Source organism: Elephantulus edwardii, unplaced genomic scaffold, assembly GCF_000299155.1.
Source record: "Elephantulus edwardii isolate Elephantulus edwardi_28Jun2011 unplaced genomic scaffold, EleEdw1.0 scaffold00044, whole genome shotgun sequence".
Lineage (NCBI taxonomy): Eukaryota > Metazoa > Chordata > Mammalia > Macroscelidea > Macroscelididae > Elephantulus > Elephantulus edwardii.
Window position 1 is genome coordinate 5,090,259 of NW_006399794.1, and position 15,523 is coordinate 5,105,781.

Here is a 15,523-nt window from a genome sequence, read left to right on the forward strand (position 1 = left end):
AGCCATTTTTGAATAAGCGGATGCTAAAGGAAAATCAAGGATACTGTTTGATAATGCCCACAGGGTCAGCTATGGGTCGGTTTTGACTCAAAAGTACACAACATTTCCTCTATGAATGACCCAGACGAAATTATACTTATTTTCACACCGAATAATTTAAAGCCACTTTAAACACATTTCTAGCAAATTAGATGTACAATGTGCAGTGAGAAGTAAAAATATGAAATACATGTTCATAATAGCAAATAAAAACACTAAAATTTGGCTGAATAAATTTTTTTAGTGAGGAAGCTAAACAAGTCTATCACTTAAAGGTGTAAGTTTCACATATCTAAAATACTGCCCTTTGCTTTTTGCACTTTATGTACATTATAACCTACATCTTATAATGCAGCGATACTGGAGATAAAATAGTAAAAACAGGCTCCACAAAGATTGAGACAATTAAGTTTAAGCACAGAGTGACTTTTAATATGCCAATCAATATTAATAAAACACAAGTCAAACAGACAAGTGCAAATGTTTTCAACCAAAACTAACGAGGAACAAAGAATAGACATTTTCTATTTTTTGCAACATTTGTTAGCCAGTATTTATTAGTCAAATGGCTAATCACAGATAAAATATATTTTATGAAAAAACTTGGAATAGTCAGAAGTCATTCTGGCATTTCAAACAGCTATATACAGTATCAGTTTATATATACAAATATTGAAGAGAAATCAAGCAAAACGTTTAAAAACAGAGTAATAATACAATCAAGTACAAAACTTGGGAGGAGACATTCTTAAAGAGAGTCAGGGAAGGACATTATCAGGAAAAATTATAAAACCAGTAATAATTATACTACATTAATACAGCGTTTCAAGGGGGGAGGGAGGGAAAGAGGTGCATTTTTCCAATGCACTAGCTTCAAAGTTCAAGGGAAAAAGGCAAATTGCTGCTTTTCATCAAGAGCAGCTTATATATTTCACATAATTGTTTCCAAAGAAAGCCTATTAACAACGATGATTGTTTAATGCTACAATCTTACAGCAAAGACAAATCTAAAATAGCAGCAAATTCACAAGGCATAGTTCCACAGAATTACCATTCCATGGTTCATCCAATGCCTACAAAGTGCTCCCAGTTGGATATACAAGTAAAATTCACAATTAAAAAAGAAATATAAAATTGACACACAGGTAAATTGAAGGATGAGTAGTACTGAGTCTTAGTATTTCCCTTGACAAAGGGAGAATGTTTGTAATAAAGCCCTTGAGTCCTTTTTACAGGTCACTACAGGGAAAGATACCTTTTATTACAAAGCAACAGCAAACTATAAGCAGCATACCACCACAGTGGTTAACCCTGGGAAGGCCGGTGTAACATCCAACAGTGACTGACAATCTACAGAAGACAGACTGGTAGGACTAGGAGAAAGCTTGACAATGGTCAAGGTATAGCTTTCAACTGTAATTCACGAAATGTCCTAAACTACTGGATACCATTTGAGAAAGTAATGCAAACTGGTTTCTAGCAGTGATTTCAATCTAGCTTCCTTTCATCACAGTTTTCTGGGGTAAGGTGGGAAAAGAATAGGTCAGTATGTAGTAAGGCTGACAGAGCGGTTCATTTTCTTTCCAATAAGACGAGATGTTCTGTTACTCTGGGTGCTGGATCTTGTGGCCATTCGGTCAGTGAAGAGTGCTCTTTCCTCAGCTGCAGCCTTTGCCATCTGAGCTTCCTTGAGCTCTCTCAGAAAAAAAAAATGGAAAAAAAACTCAGCACTCAATGCAATGCATAAATCCCAGGCACAAATACCAGAAGAACAAAAAAAGACTAAAAGAAGAGATCTTTGCAGGACACTGTTATGCTAAGATGTAAAATGAGGAAAGAAAAATACTTAAGAAAATGCTGCCTTCTGTTCAAGTAACTTTAAAATCATGAAATTATTTTACTTTGTGCTTTTAGGATTCAAACAACATATATACTTGTCACTAGTACAAATAATAAAGATTCTAGTATTGACTTTGAGCCTTAATTTAAAAAAAATTCAAATACAACTCCATCATACTTTTGTCTTAATAGATGGTGCACAACTCAAAGGATGTAATAATCAATGCCACTGAATTGAACATGTAGAAACTACTGAACTGGTGGTGTTTTGTTCTATAAAGTTCCACTAGAAAAAAAAAGGGTAACACACTAATGAAAAAATCTTTAAAACCATGAAAAGAAAGCTTGTTGTCTGAGTGGATGTCACACTAGTGGCAATTAAATCTTTTACTATTTCAAGAACATTTTATTAAGTTAGAATAAAAATGGCAGTACTAAAATGAAAGAATCAGAAATGTGATTGATCTATGGTTATTTAATACTCTCCAATTATTTTTTCCTCTTTGGACGAAACCAGCTTCTTTCAAATGTCAAAGGACAGTCATTTGAAGTACAAGTATGAGAGTCTAATCTGACATTTCAACCTTTCATAAATATAAACAGAGTAGACTACTGTAAGAAAACCATTTACGATAAGAGCTTCAGGAAAGGGAATTTGCTGTGACCTAAGGCTTAAGGACAACTATCACTTGTAAATACAAGCTAGTCTTAAATTTTTTAAAGTTAATTAAAAATTTTGAAAAAACCACAAATTTAATAGCATAAATACTACTTTAAGAAGCCCTAACCTTTACTACACAACATTGGAACCCACTACATTCTTTACTGGAAGAAATTCTGTATCATCTCTCAATAAAATTAGAGAATGACAATAGCCCAGAAAAAGAGGTACACTGCAAAGAGGACTAGGGGGAGGATTGAGGGGGGAGGTAATTGTGCAACAATGAATTATTTTTTCTTAAAAAAATTAATTAGAGGGGGTAAAATGTGCAACAATGAATGAATGAAAATCTAACTTTTCTGTTAAAATCACAATTAAGTTTTATTAAAAAAAAAAATCAGAATGAGAAAGTATGAAAATAAAACAGCCCTCACTTACTTCTGCAAAAGTGAATTTTTGAACTTTTCAGCATTCAATTCTATTCGTAATTGTTCTGCACTCTTTCTAGATGCAGACAGCAAGACTGAATGCTTTACTAGTGCTGCTGCTGAAGGTCTTTTCTCTGGATCTGGATGAATCATAACTTTTAGCAATTCTGTAAATTCTTGGGAAAGTACTTGTGGTATCCGAGGTAATCGACCTTGTCTGATCTCATGCCATTGGTCTCCATTTCTGGGAAGAGGTTCAGCACCAGCAGCACATACTACCGTAAGGGCAAGAGCAAAAATATCTGCTTTTGGTAGATGAGTGTAATTCTATAAAAATAAAAGAATATCATTTTAAAAGTAATGTAAGAATGTCAAAATAAAATCAAACCTTCAATGAAAATTTGATTAAGAAATAGTATCAAGTTAAAATGTTTTAAAAGATTATCTATCAAGACTTAAGATCCATCAAACGATTTCAAACTAACAGTTATATACATTTTTATGTTAATTACCAATATGCACCATAGGGCTGGGGAAATTTTTAAACATACTTAAAAGTGAAAGCCTTTTGCTTTCTCATTAATTCAACTTTAAAAAAAAAAAAAGAAAAAACAACCCCAACAAAACCCTATTCAATTCTTCCGAAAAACTGCTAGCCTTTTAGGGACATTGATATGCAAATACAAAACATATGCACATTGGCAAATTCCAAACATACATACATAATAAAGCACAAATATACACATTATATAAGAGCCAAGGACCAGACTGCTTATAAACTGACCGACCAGTCCCATTTTCACAGAAAACTCTACTATGAAATACATTTTCACTGCTTAACTTAACTATTGCCTTATTAGTGTTAGTGAACACAAGTGACCTTCCGTCGTCACTTGTTAAGATAGATAGTTGGATTGCAGAACCTAAAGCAAGAGGAGAGAAAATCCTCTCAAAAACTGCCTCCCTGTCTTAAGAGTGGTTTATTGGTTTATAGGTTTATATATAGTAGAGTTACGTGTTAACCTACCCTTAACATACTAGTATTGTAGTTCAAAGCAACAGGATTTTTACATTCAAAAGAATAGCCTACATACAGTTACAAGTAAACAGACAACCTCTGATATCAGTTACATAGGACTAAGAAAAATACTGTTTCAAAAGGTAAATGCTAATTCAGGAAAGAGGCATTTCCCCTCCTGATAAACAGCTTACAACTACAATAGGATTTAGTTTCAAAAAGTAAATGCTAATTCAGTGAAATATGCATTTCCTTTCCCGTAAACAAAGAGTTAAGGTAATCTGCATGACTATAGAAAAGTTCCAATAGGATCTCAAGTACCCAACAAATGTTAATTAGCTCAACCAGTTTTGCAGGCTGGAAATATAGGATGTTTTTTAGAATATACCATGTGTTAGAATAATCCTGAATTTATTAATCCCACCTTATCACTAGTACTATTTACATTATGTATTCAGTTTGTGTAACTACATACATATTTTTGTAGGAAAGAATCCTAAAAATGGAAGGTGATTTTAAAATGCCAATAGCTATGAATACTTTCGTCTCAAAAAGTGATGACATTTTACTTTTACACCAGTAGTTATAAAGCAACTCTACCACTGCTAAATATTAATCTTTGTCTTTACTAACTCTTGCTTGAAAACACTCAATTTTGATTGTTTGTACTTTTACAGTACTTTTCAATGAATAATTAACTAAAAATTTTAATACTTTTAATTGATGTATCCATTAGTGTTGCAAGGTAACTGGTTTCCACGAGAGAAAAAAAAGTACTACAAAAGAAAAAATTACCTCCTGCAAAACTTCATTTGCAAGAAAACGACTGTCACCCTCTTCAACTTGTGGACTAGATATCCTTGTTACATGCCCAAGATCACCTATTTTAAACATAATCTTGTTGGTTGTCCACTCATCTTCATCTCCTTCTTCAGAAGCAGCATTTGGAATTGAGGTTCTAGATATGAAGATATTACCTGTTCAATAAATAAATATGTAAGTCACACTAACAATTAATAATGTAACTAAACTCCATAAACACATTTATAAATGTTTAACTTGAAGTCCATCAACCATTTAGTTATAAATCTCAACTTATTAAAAATATAGGGAAAGAAGAAACAAGCTAAATACAAGGACACAAATATTTAGAATAAAAAAAATCCAACAAGGAATGAGTTTATGCCATTTCTAAAAAGCAGAGGAATGGTGCAATCTGAAAAAGGAAAATGGACATAAGTGGTTCTAATGTATAGTTCTGAGTCAAATAGTAGTTTAAACAAACTACTGTCAGAAATGTGGATTAAGTAAAAAAATGTTTTATGTACTCTGGTTGTTAGATAAGATGTACTAAATAAGACAGTTAACTAAAAAAAAAAATCAGGTAGTAAAATATCTGCACATTTTATTTCAATAAAATGAGGACTAAGATCAACTTTCATTTTAAAAAATGTAGTTATACTGATGCATTATTAGTATATTAATAGTAAATTCCTTTGTACGCTAGAAATATCATGTTTTCACAGTGATCATTTTCAAAGCTTTTTCTTACCTCTGATTGTTTGTGGCTTCAAAATTTTATGAGATTTTTTAAAATTTCTAGTTATTACTGCTTATGAAGTTGTTGTTTCTACTTAACCTAACCTTTTGTTTTTACTTTTAAAGGGGCTCTGGTGACCTGGTATGTAGGAAGTTGTGCTGCCAACCCAAAGGTGGCTGTTCAAATCTATCAGTGACTCCTTGGGAGAAAGATGGGCAATCTCGACCTGTGCAATTTATAGCCTCTACAAAAAACACCAGAGCAACCGCTGACTCCATAGCACTGAGTTGAGTTTTTAACTTAAAATTATATAGCAGCTCTATCTGGAAGAAAGATGGGCAATCTCCTCCTCCTTCAGAAGAAGGGTTGCTATGAGTTGGAACCAACACTGAGTTTGAGTTACATTCATACCCTAAACTCTCAATAGGCACACTCTGATGATGTTCTGACCCAAACTATGGTAAATCTACTAAAGCTAGTTATATATTTTCATATTTTAAAAATCAGTTCTTTTTTTAGCTATAAAAAAATGATAAAACTGTAAAAGGGGGGGGGAATCACTATCTTCCTTTATTCTCCAGCCCTGATTAACTCCCAAACTTTTTTTTATAGTTATAATCCTAATGCATGTGCATGCTTTCCAAGTCATGTAATACTTCACCATTTCCGTTATGGACTAGAAACATACAAAGAAAAAAAAAGTATAACATTTAAGTTTTCAAAATCCTTTCAGATCTCTTTATTATATTATAGTAGCCCTGTTAGCAGTACCAGCATTAATTTTGTAATTATGGCTCTACAGCTAAGACATATGTGAAACTCCACGGAACAGTTAAATCTCTCTGTCTGAACCCACTTGATATTGGTTCCTAAAAAAGCAAGGTTTTGGGGAGCTCTGGTGGCCTAGTGGCAAGGAGCTGCAACTACAGTCCCAGAGGCACAGGGTTCCAAACTACCAGATGCTCTGCCGGGGAAGGAGGGACAATCTCCTCCTGTACCAGTCAGATCTGATTTGATGGTACACTCACACACAAATAATAAAAATTTCAAAAAAAACTATTAAAAAAGCAACAGTTTTTGTCGCACCTTTAAATAGAAACTCTTTTATTACCTAATCCTTCTGGGGAAAACAGGGAAAAGAGGTAAGTAGAGATTAAGTGGGCCAAAACCCTTTTAAAGGTAACCATAAAAAAGCTTAACAGGTAAAAAAAAAATAAAAAATTATTTTTAAAAAAAGCGCTAACAGGATGTATAAATGTTTTCATAATGTTCTAATGAAGCAATTTATTTTCCACAAGTCAGAGAGGATCTCAAATACTTACTAGGTTTTATGTCCATGTGAACCAAAGACATTGAATGAATATACTTCAATCCTCTGCCAACTTGCAAAAGGAGATCTTTCAATTCTGCTTCTTTAAAGTAACTCATGCTTCTGTAGTTTTCACTTATGGCATCAGCTAGACTTCCACCTAACAGAAAGAAAAAGTTAGTCTTTTTAAAAATTAAATAATAAATATTCCCCCTTCTATCTTTAGTAAAGGCTATAGATTGATTCAATCATGAGGTAATTTTATAGATCTCCCTTTAACTTGCTTATACATAAAAAAATTGTTTTTTAAGCAGTAATAAATTAACATGGCATAAGATATAATTTAAAGTCTCTTACTCATATATTCCGAAAACCCATGTGGTTCTCTTTCCTAGAATAAACCTTATACCGTCAATGCCTTATGTATCCATCTCCTTTTTACACAAATGATAGCACATATCCATTATCTTATAGCTCATTCTGTTCCGATATACAAAGAATCATCCCTTTTATCTGTGTCTCCATAGATTCTGTTATGCAACTGAATAAATCAACAAATCCCCTAACAGAAATCCTTAAATTTCCAATATAGAGAGAGAGTGTGTGTGTGTGTGTGTGTATATATATATATATATATAGCAATCTAATAAACTTATACATTGGTCAATTCCCAGACACTTTGTAGATCTGGAGACATGGAAATGCTAGATCAAAGGGCAAGTGTATTTATAATATAAGCACACATAAGTGCATTCCTTACATATTATCACCAAAAGCCTTTTCCAATTTATAATAACACTATTAATGGATCAGAATACCCGTTTCCCTACACTCTTGACAACAATCTATAAAAACTTTACAGATAAAATGTTGTACCCTAGCTTATAATTTTTAAGCTTTTAATTGTGATTTAATTATGATTGACTGTTTACAGAGTAAATCAGTTTTCAACACTTGGTTCATGACATTAACTGCAAATCCCTAAAGCAATAGTACTCTTCCCTCTTCCTGTGTTTCCTGCTTCTATTAATTCTTCCCTACCCTTTCATGCCTTCCTTTATCTCTGGATAAATGTTGCCTTTTTTATCTCCTATGTGTGATGATCCTAAGAAGCAAGTACTATTCGTCTTGTAAATTTGTCTTTTGGATTAAGAGTAAGTAGAACCACAGCAGTGAGGTTCAGTTCCAGGCTTGAAAAGCCATAATCAGGGGTTCCATCATCTCTATCAGGTCAGTAATCTTAATCTTTTTCATTATTTTGAGATTTGTTCCACATTTTTATCCCAGTGTATCCAAGACCTTCTGTTGGGATCATGAGTCAGTAGTGGTAGTTGTGCACCATCTAGCTCTTCTGGTCTCAAAGTAACAGAGAGTTGAGTTTGCATGGTCCATTCATCCTTTAGTCTTACAGTTACTATATGTGTCTATTACTTTTCTTTGCTTCAGATGGGAAAGAAGTAACAGTTGTACCTTATATGGCCATTTACAAGATCCAAGTCACTACTCAACAAGGAAGGATACAGAATACTTTCCCCAGACTATGGTCCTAAGCACCTGGCCTACCAATTCTTTTCCCTCAAGGTGTTTGTTTATAAATTTAAAAAAAAAAAAGGAAAAAGTTTTGTTAACTTTGCAACACTAGCAACAAAACCTATATATGACCACAGGTTTAGTCTTTTATTCTAGTATAATCTTAATTTACAGCATATTCTTACTGTTGTTGATATGTGCCATCGAGTCGCTTGCGACTCATAGCGACCCTATGTACAACAGCCCTAAACCCTGCTCTATCCTGTGCCAATCGCATTGCCTCTGACACACCCATCCCAATTACCCCAGTCACTGAATCAATCCACCTCATAGAGGGTCCTCCTGCGCTGTCCCTCCACCCTACCAAGCATGAGGTCCCTCTCCAAGGACCTGTTTCTCCTTACAACATGCCCAAAGTATGTCAGACGAAGCCCCAGAATCCTTGCCTCCATCCAAGGAGTAGCCTGATTTAACCCTCTCTAGGATGAATCTGTTTGTTTTCTTGGCAGTCCAGGATACATTCAATACTCTTTTCCAGCACCACAGCTCAAAGGCATCAATTCTCCTTCTATCCTTCCTAGTCAATGCCCAACTCTCTGATGCATAACAAGTGATTGCAAAGATCATGGCCTGTATCAGGCAGACTTTCCCATCGCAATACGTTTTTTTAATTTCCTGGCTGCTGGTGCCAAGAGTGTTGACCATGGAGACAGGCAAATTGAAGCTGTGAACAATCTCAATCTCTTCACCATCCATCCTGATGCTACCAATTGGTCCAGTGGTGAGAATCTTTGTCTTCTTGACATTGAGCCTCAGTCCATACTCAAGGCTGCAGTCCCTGACCCTCTACAGCAAGTGCATGAGGTCCTCCTCGATTTCAGCAAGCAGGGTTGTGTCATCTACATAATGCAGATTGTTGATAGATCTTCCACCAATCTTAACACCACGCTTCTCCTCATAGAGCCCAGCCTCTCAGATAATCTGCTCTGCATACAGGTTGAAAAGGTATGGAGATAAGACACATCCCTGGCGTACACCTTTCCCAATTTTGAACCAAGCAGTGTGCATGTGTGCAGGAGAAAGTGACAAGCAGAAAGTCAGTGGTTTGAACCCACATGCAGCTCCATGAGACCAAGATGTGGCAAATGCGTTGCCAATTACAGCTTTGGAAATGCATGGGGACATATTCTTACTAGGAAAGAAAATATCAATCTGCTTTTATAAAGAGCTAAACTCATAAGCTAATTTGTTTTTTGCTTTAAAAAGTTTTATAAAGGATGAAGTTCATCTTCTATCTCAGACATAATGAATTTTTCTGGCAGGGGAAGAAAAGAAAAATAAAATCTCTCTAAAACTAAGAAGTAACAAAGTCAGAGACAAAAGGGTAATAATTCAAAAAGACCAATGATAATAAATTAAGGAGTAAGTCCTAGAACGGAATAAGAACAAATGACCAAAATGTCAGATGTATTTAAAAAACCCCCAAAACATTTTGTTGTAAAAGTAGAAACAGAAAATCCATTTTTGGTGACTATTTAATTTGAAACAACACGATCAATGTTCTTACTGGAAATGTTAGCAAATTATAATTTTAACAAATTCTTCTAATTCAGTTTGAAATATCTGAACTTTACAATTAAAAAATGCCATATTTTTAAATACAAATTTAAAAACCAAAGAAACCCAAAACAAAACACCTATGGATATCTTGTGCTTAAGCTTAAAAATTTTAAACTAGGAGAAAATAGTGCAACAATGAATGAGTGGAAACGCAAAATCTCTGTAAATGTTCATTAAAATTAATAAAATTTAATAAAAAAAAATCTAGGAGAAAAAACGACTAATAATTCAGGCCTTAAGACAAAACAACCTTAAAGTCTTAGATTAAGTTTGATATGAAAAGATATGGTTTATGGATCCAGCAACTATGGCTGAATCAATCCCTTCTATGAATTGCTAAAAGGTCAGCACAAGTAATAAGAGCAAAACACTGAGCAGACATTACATGTTGTCCTTCCCTAACATTTTTCCTTCTTTCTTTATCCAAAGCAGAAATTCAGAAATTTCACCAATGATAAAAGCATTAAAATGCAAAATAACTTGTTCATCAATCATTTCACAAATATGTAATATATGATAGAAATGGAGCAGTGGTTTGAAACGGTAAGGAAATTCAGTCACAATAAAGAATAATCAGATCATCAAAGGTGTAAATTACTGTTAACAGAGTCCTTTCCTTAAACTGTGGAAAAGTATCTGAAGATAATAATTTTTCATGGTGAGGGGTAGAGTCTGCGCACTGTCACTATCATGGTCAGGGGGTTAACTGTCTCTAAAACTTTTCTGCAGTGTTTCAACAAAACATTTTTTTATCAAAATATTCTTGCAGTTGCTTATAACAACAGAACAATTTTTCTTAAGATCAGCTCACATGTATCAGACTAAAAATCTATGCTGATCTTTACTTTGAATATTCTAATGTGCTCTAGCTGACATTATTAACTGCAATGGCCTTTCAGATCAACGGTTTCATCTCTATGGGCTATTAAAAAATACACTATTTTCTTTTATGCTATCCCATATTTTTATTCATACACTTTTGTTGAGATCAGTGCCAATACATCCATTATTTTCTTTATTTTTACATTAACCCGGTATCTGTCATGCAGCCATCAAAAACCTTATAGTAAATTAAACAGGTTTGTAGTCCAATTTAGACTCTAGCTTCTTAGAATCAGCCACTTTTCTGACTGCTTTCATGAAGTCTTCTTGTACTTCATGGTCAGCACAAATTGCAAACATACCTGCTTCACTGCAGACATTTCCTAGGTCTGCTCCATTGAAGCCATCTGAAAGCTTCACAATTGCTCCATAATCCAGTGGCTCAATTTCAGAAAAGCAGCAGATGGGTCTATTCTTTTTGTCCACCCTGGTACCTAACTGGGTTTGGCACAGAGGTAGTATTTGCTCCGTAAATTGTTACAATTAAATTCTTGAATTGAATGGGTCTGTTCCATCAGCAGGAAAGTGAAAGGGACCATCTCTTTCCTTAGAGGATTCTCTGCTCCCTTTCAGGCTCCTCTCCCAGGGTGGTGGGGGGCCAGGTCTTGGGGCTCTAGGGACCCAAAGCTGGTACACAATAGTCTCGTTTGACCTGCACCACACCTGTGGACCCACTGATCTTTTGCTCACTGGCTTTCATCACCACACCAGAGAGATTCTTTTTGACAAGGTCACCAACAACATACACATACCTCAATCCAAAAATCTAATCTCAGATTTCTTATCTGACATAGATAAGCATTTGATGGGAAGACTGTTATGTACCCTGGTGCTGGAATCAACTCATAGCTGACCCATCCAGCAAGTTTTTAGAAGATATAAATTCCACGGGAGGAGACTGCTCATCTTTCTCCTATATGAAGCAGCTGATAGATTCAAATTGTATGCCTGGAGCTTGACAGTGGAATTCTTTACCACTAACTCGCCAGAGTTCCTTACTTTCTTCATTAATCTTCCAACCAATTTCCTGGTTTTATTCCTACTTCTGTCACTACTTTCTGTCTCCTTTGATGCTCATCTTAACTTTAATTTTTGTACTTGTCTCCCAAACATAAAATCAGATTGACAAAAGTCTTGTCAATCCTGTAGTGCTAAAAAAAAAAAAAAAAAAAAAAAATGAACTGTAGTGCTGGAGGAGTACTGAATATCTCATGGACTGCCAAAAGGACAAACAGGTACATCCTGTAGTGCTAAAAAAAATAAATAAATAAATAAATAAAAATCCTGTAGTGCTCTGGGAATTTCTGTGGCACCGGAATGGAACCCATCATTGGTATGGTCTGCTGACAGGTTACGAACAATGCATCAAACACACTATTTTTATAGTTGGGTGATTATGCCAAATGTTATGGTGTTTTAACTATAGTGTTGTAATAATACCTTTATCAATAACCCACTGGAGGGTCAGTTCTGAGTTGTCAACAAAGAACAAGCAAAAACATAAGCAAAGCAATTGCCTTTTCTCATATATCAACTTTTTAACTTTTTTTTTTTTTAAGATTCATTTCCTTATTAGGGTCAGTGGTAACAAAGTGCCTGACATGTTGGGGCAGCTAACCAAAAGATCAGGGATTCAAATTTCTTGTTCCTTGGCAGGATAAAGCTAGGCAGTCACTTTTTTGTAGAGTCAGAGTCTCAAAAACTTGGAGAGTTGCTATGAGGCTGAACTGACAGTAAAAAAAGTTTTATTTTTTGGTGGGAGGGATTGTAAAACAATGGCCGAACTTTTCTTTTACTTTTCAAAGAGAAGAATGTACTGGGGGGAGGGCTGGGCAGGGAGAAAAGTGCAACAATGAATGAATGGAAATCCAAAGTCTGTAAATTTTCATTAAAATTAATAAAAAAAGAAAAAAACTTTTAAAAAGTTTGATTTTTTAATGTTTCCTTATAAAGCTTTCTTTCTAGAATATTCTTTAATAACTTTTAATCACATATTTATATTTATGTTCATATATATATTATATATAAAGATCACTTGTAAAAAATATTCTATTTATAGGAACTTTCAGTGTCTTATACTATATTAACATAACAAACTACTTAAAAATATTTTTGTCATTTCTATTACAGGGGAAGGTCATTAAAATGAGAAGGTAGCAAGATCACTTTTTCAAGACAAATTTTTAAAACTACCTAAAAATTATCTGAATTATACAATCATCTACTTGGTAGGTCATCAGAGACTGGTGATGCCTGAACTCCTACTAAAATAATGAGTTAAAACCCAAACCAAAAAGGTAAAAGGGTGGACTAAGCAACCAAAAGAAAACAGCTTTAGTAAATACAAAATGGAGAAGACATTATATGGTCATTTTGCCTTTCACATTAAATACAACTATGTAAAACTTAAGCCTGATAGGTTAATGATAAGGACCTGCATTGTCAACCCAAAACCAAGCAGTTTAAATCCACCAGCCACTCCTCGAGAGAAAGATAAGTTATCTCCCATGTGAACTACTACCTCTGAAAATCCATCAGCTCTGAGTTGTTTCTTACTCAAAAGTATAAGAACAAAAAACGAAGGTTACACGAGGTTATGGGAGACAGCTACACACAAAGATGGAAATGAGCAGAAACATTTCAAGAGCTCTGTGAAACAAACCAGCAGCAATTCTGTATAGTGAGGTTCTTTCAAGTTTACAGAACACTTAAAAAATGACAACCAAAGGAGATGTCAAGGCTTAAAAATGGATTTTTTACTTCTGGTTTCATTCATATTTTTAAATAGAGAAAACAAGAATCTATTACCTAAATCTTTTATTTATTGACAAGCTATATGCTGGTTTTGATTATCTAAGAACAAAAATGAGAATAAATAAAACTTTGGTGTCTTGCTCTTAAGAATCACAGGAAAGATACAGAAATAAAAATCCATTACAGATAAAGCAAAGATCTCTACATATATTATTAACACACCTCTGAAACCATCAGAACTCAGATTGGGATTTTAGTCAAAGTTTAATGGAAAAGAAGGGACATAAATGGAGTCCAGAGAAGGATTTATTAAAATTAAAAGCTAGAGTTACAAAGTATGCTTTTTGGGAGAAAAGGGTAAACGATGGAGGACCAACTAGAGAATCAATGTACTTACCTGGGATTTTTAAGTGATTCTAATGGTAAACTAGGTGGATGAAAGTGGGACAAGACTAGAAAATGCTTTGAACGACTGGTTGAATTTAGTAAAGGGGAAAGTCGCTGTCATTTTACGACAGCCAACATCTGTACTAGCAGTGCACAAATATGAAAGAGTTGGAAGGCTAGTTTCAGAAAGAATTCATTCAACAATACATCTTAAAATACCTATGTAAAAAAAAAATGCCAAAAACCAACCATGTGTACCCCACACTATGCAAGGTTCCTGAGATATCAAAACACATATGCAAGACTTGTCCTTTCTTGAAGTCCAATCTGAGTAGCAGGTACATAAATAATATATGCTACAAGGTATTCAGGAGGAACAGGGCTTTCAATACTTTTTTTTTAAAATTGCTTTTCAATCACTCACTCGCATACATTTTGTTTCATAACAATAACTACCATTGATTGTATACTGAAAGCCATTACTTACAACATCCTATCAAAAAAACCTCTCTGTACTCTCCCTTCTTCACTGTACTCTCCCATTCAATAATTTCTGTTCCCTCTCCACCCTCCCATCTTGATCCTACCTATCAATCCTCTGCAATTGTTTTTATCTATAGTTACTGTTCCTTCCCTTTTTATTCTCCTTCCATCTCTCTTTAATTTTTAAACATAGAAGTATTATTTGTATTTGAATTTGGGCTTTTGATTTTTTAATTTACAAGTGGGAAAAAGTGCAATAGAAATATTTCCACAGTGTTTATTTTCTCCAGCTTTTAAATTTACTGTAGAACCATGTCATTGTATTACTTACCATTACAATACTCATTCTGTATTAGCATATGATCATCTTCTGCCCATGCAGAGAAATATCGAACCACATGAAAATGTTGTCCAAGAACTGCATGAGCATATACTTCTCTCAGGGCATTCTGCCTAGAAAAAAAATTGAAATTAATACAATGGTAAACCATCTGTTTAACCCTAAACTAAATTTACCTAACACTGTAAAATAAATACGACTTTTGTATTCTATAGTTAAGATGAAGAATTTGCTTATCCTCCATATGAGGAAGGAAGAATTCATGAGATTTTTCTAAAGGCTTCCATGAAACAAAAATGTTCAAAATATTTTGTTGGCTTTAGAACTCAGGATAAATCAATTTTACTGTGAATTCTTATTGCTGTTATCTATCATCGAGCCAGAGCCAACCTTCCAGTGAGTTTTCAGAAGCAGTTAATCACACAGAGGAGGCTATCCATCTTTCTGTTGTGGAGCAGTTCCTAGATTTGAACTGTGTATCTCTGTGTTGACAGTACAATTCCTTATCACTAAGCCAAAATGAGAAATTAAAAATAAGCTCCAGAATATATTACTCAGCATTTCATTCAGAAAGAATCACAGGTACAAAATGTAAAGGATATTAGTAAACAATACCATTTCTCAAAAGCTGCAGAATAGTGTTTAAATCACTTAAAAACAACATTAAGATTTGTAACCAAAAAAAAAAAAAAA

The 15,523-nt window shown here is 34.2% G+C and overlaps 1 protein-coding gene across 2 annotated transcripts in view; it reads right to left on the minus strand.

The window, feature by feature from the left end:
- Nucleotides 1-438: 438 nt before the first annotated feature.
- WEE1 (WEE1 G2 checkpoint kinase) overlaps nt 439-15,523 on the minus strand; it is a 33,365-nt gene continuing 18,280 nt past the window's right edge. For both annotated transcript variants that reach the window (XM_006885424.1, XM_006885423.1), the window contains 5 exons: nt 14,822-14,943; nt 6,848-6,994; nt 4,781-4,962; nt 2,978-3,294; nt 439-1,736 (listed from right to left, as the gene is read on the minus strand). In XM_006885424.1, the coding sequence (XP_006885486.1) occupies nt 1,583-1,736; nt 2,978-3,294; nt 4,781-4,962; nt 6,848-6,994; nt 14,822-14,943 (922 nt within the window). In that variant the 3' untranslated portion in view covers nt 439-1,582. The remainder of the gene's footprint in view (nt 1,737-2,977; nt 3,295-4,780; nt 4,963-6,847; nt 6,995-14,821; nt 14,944-15,523) is intronic.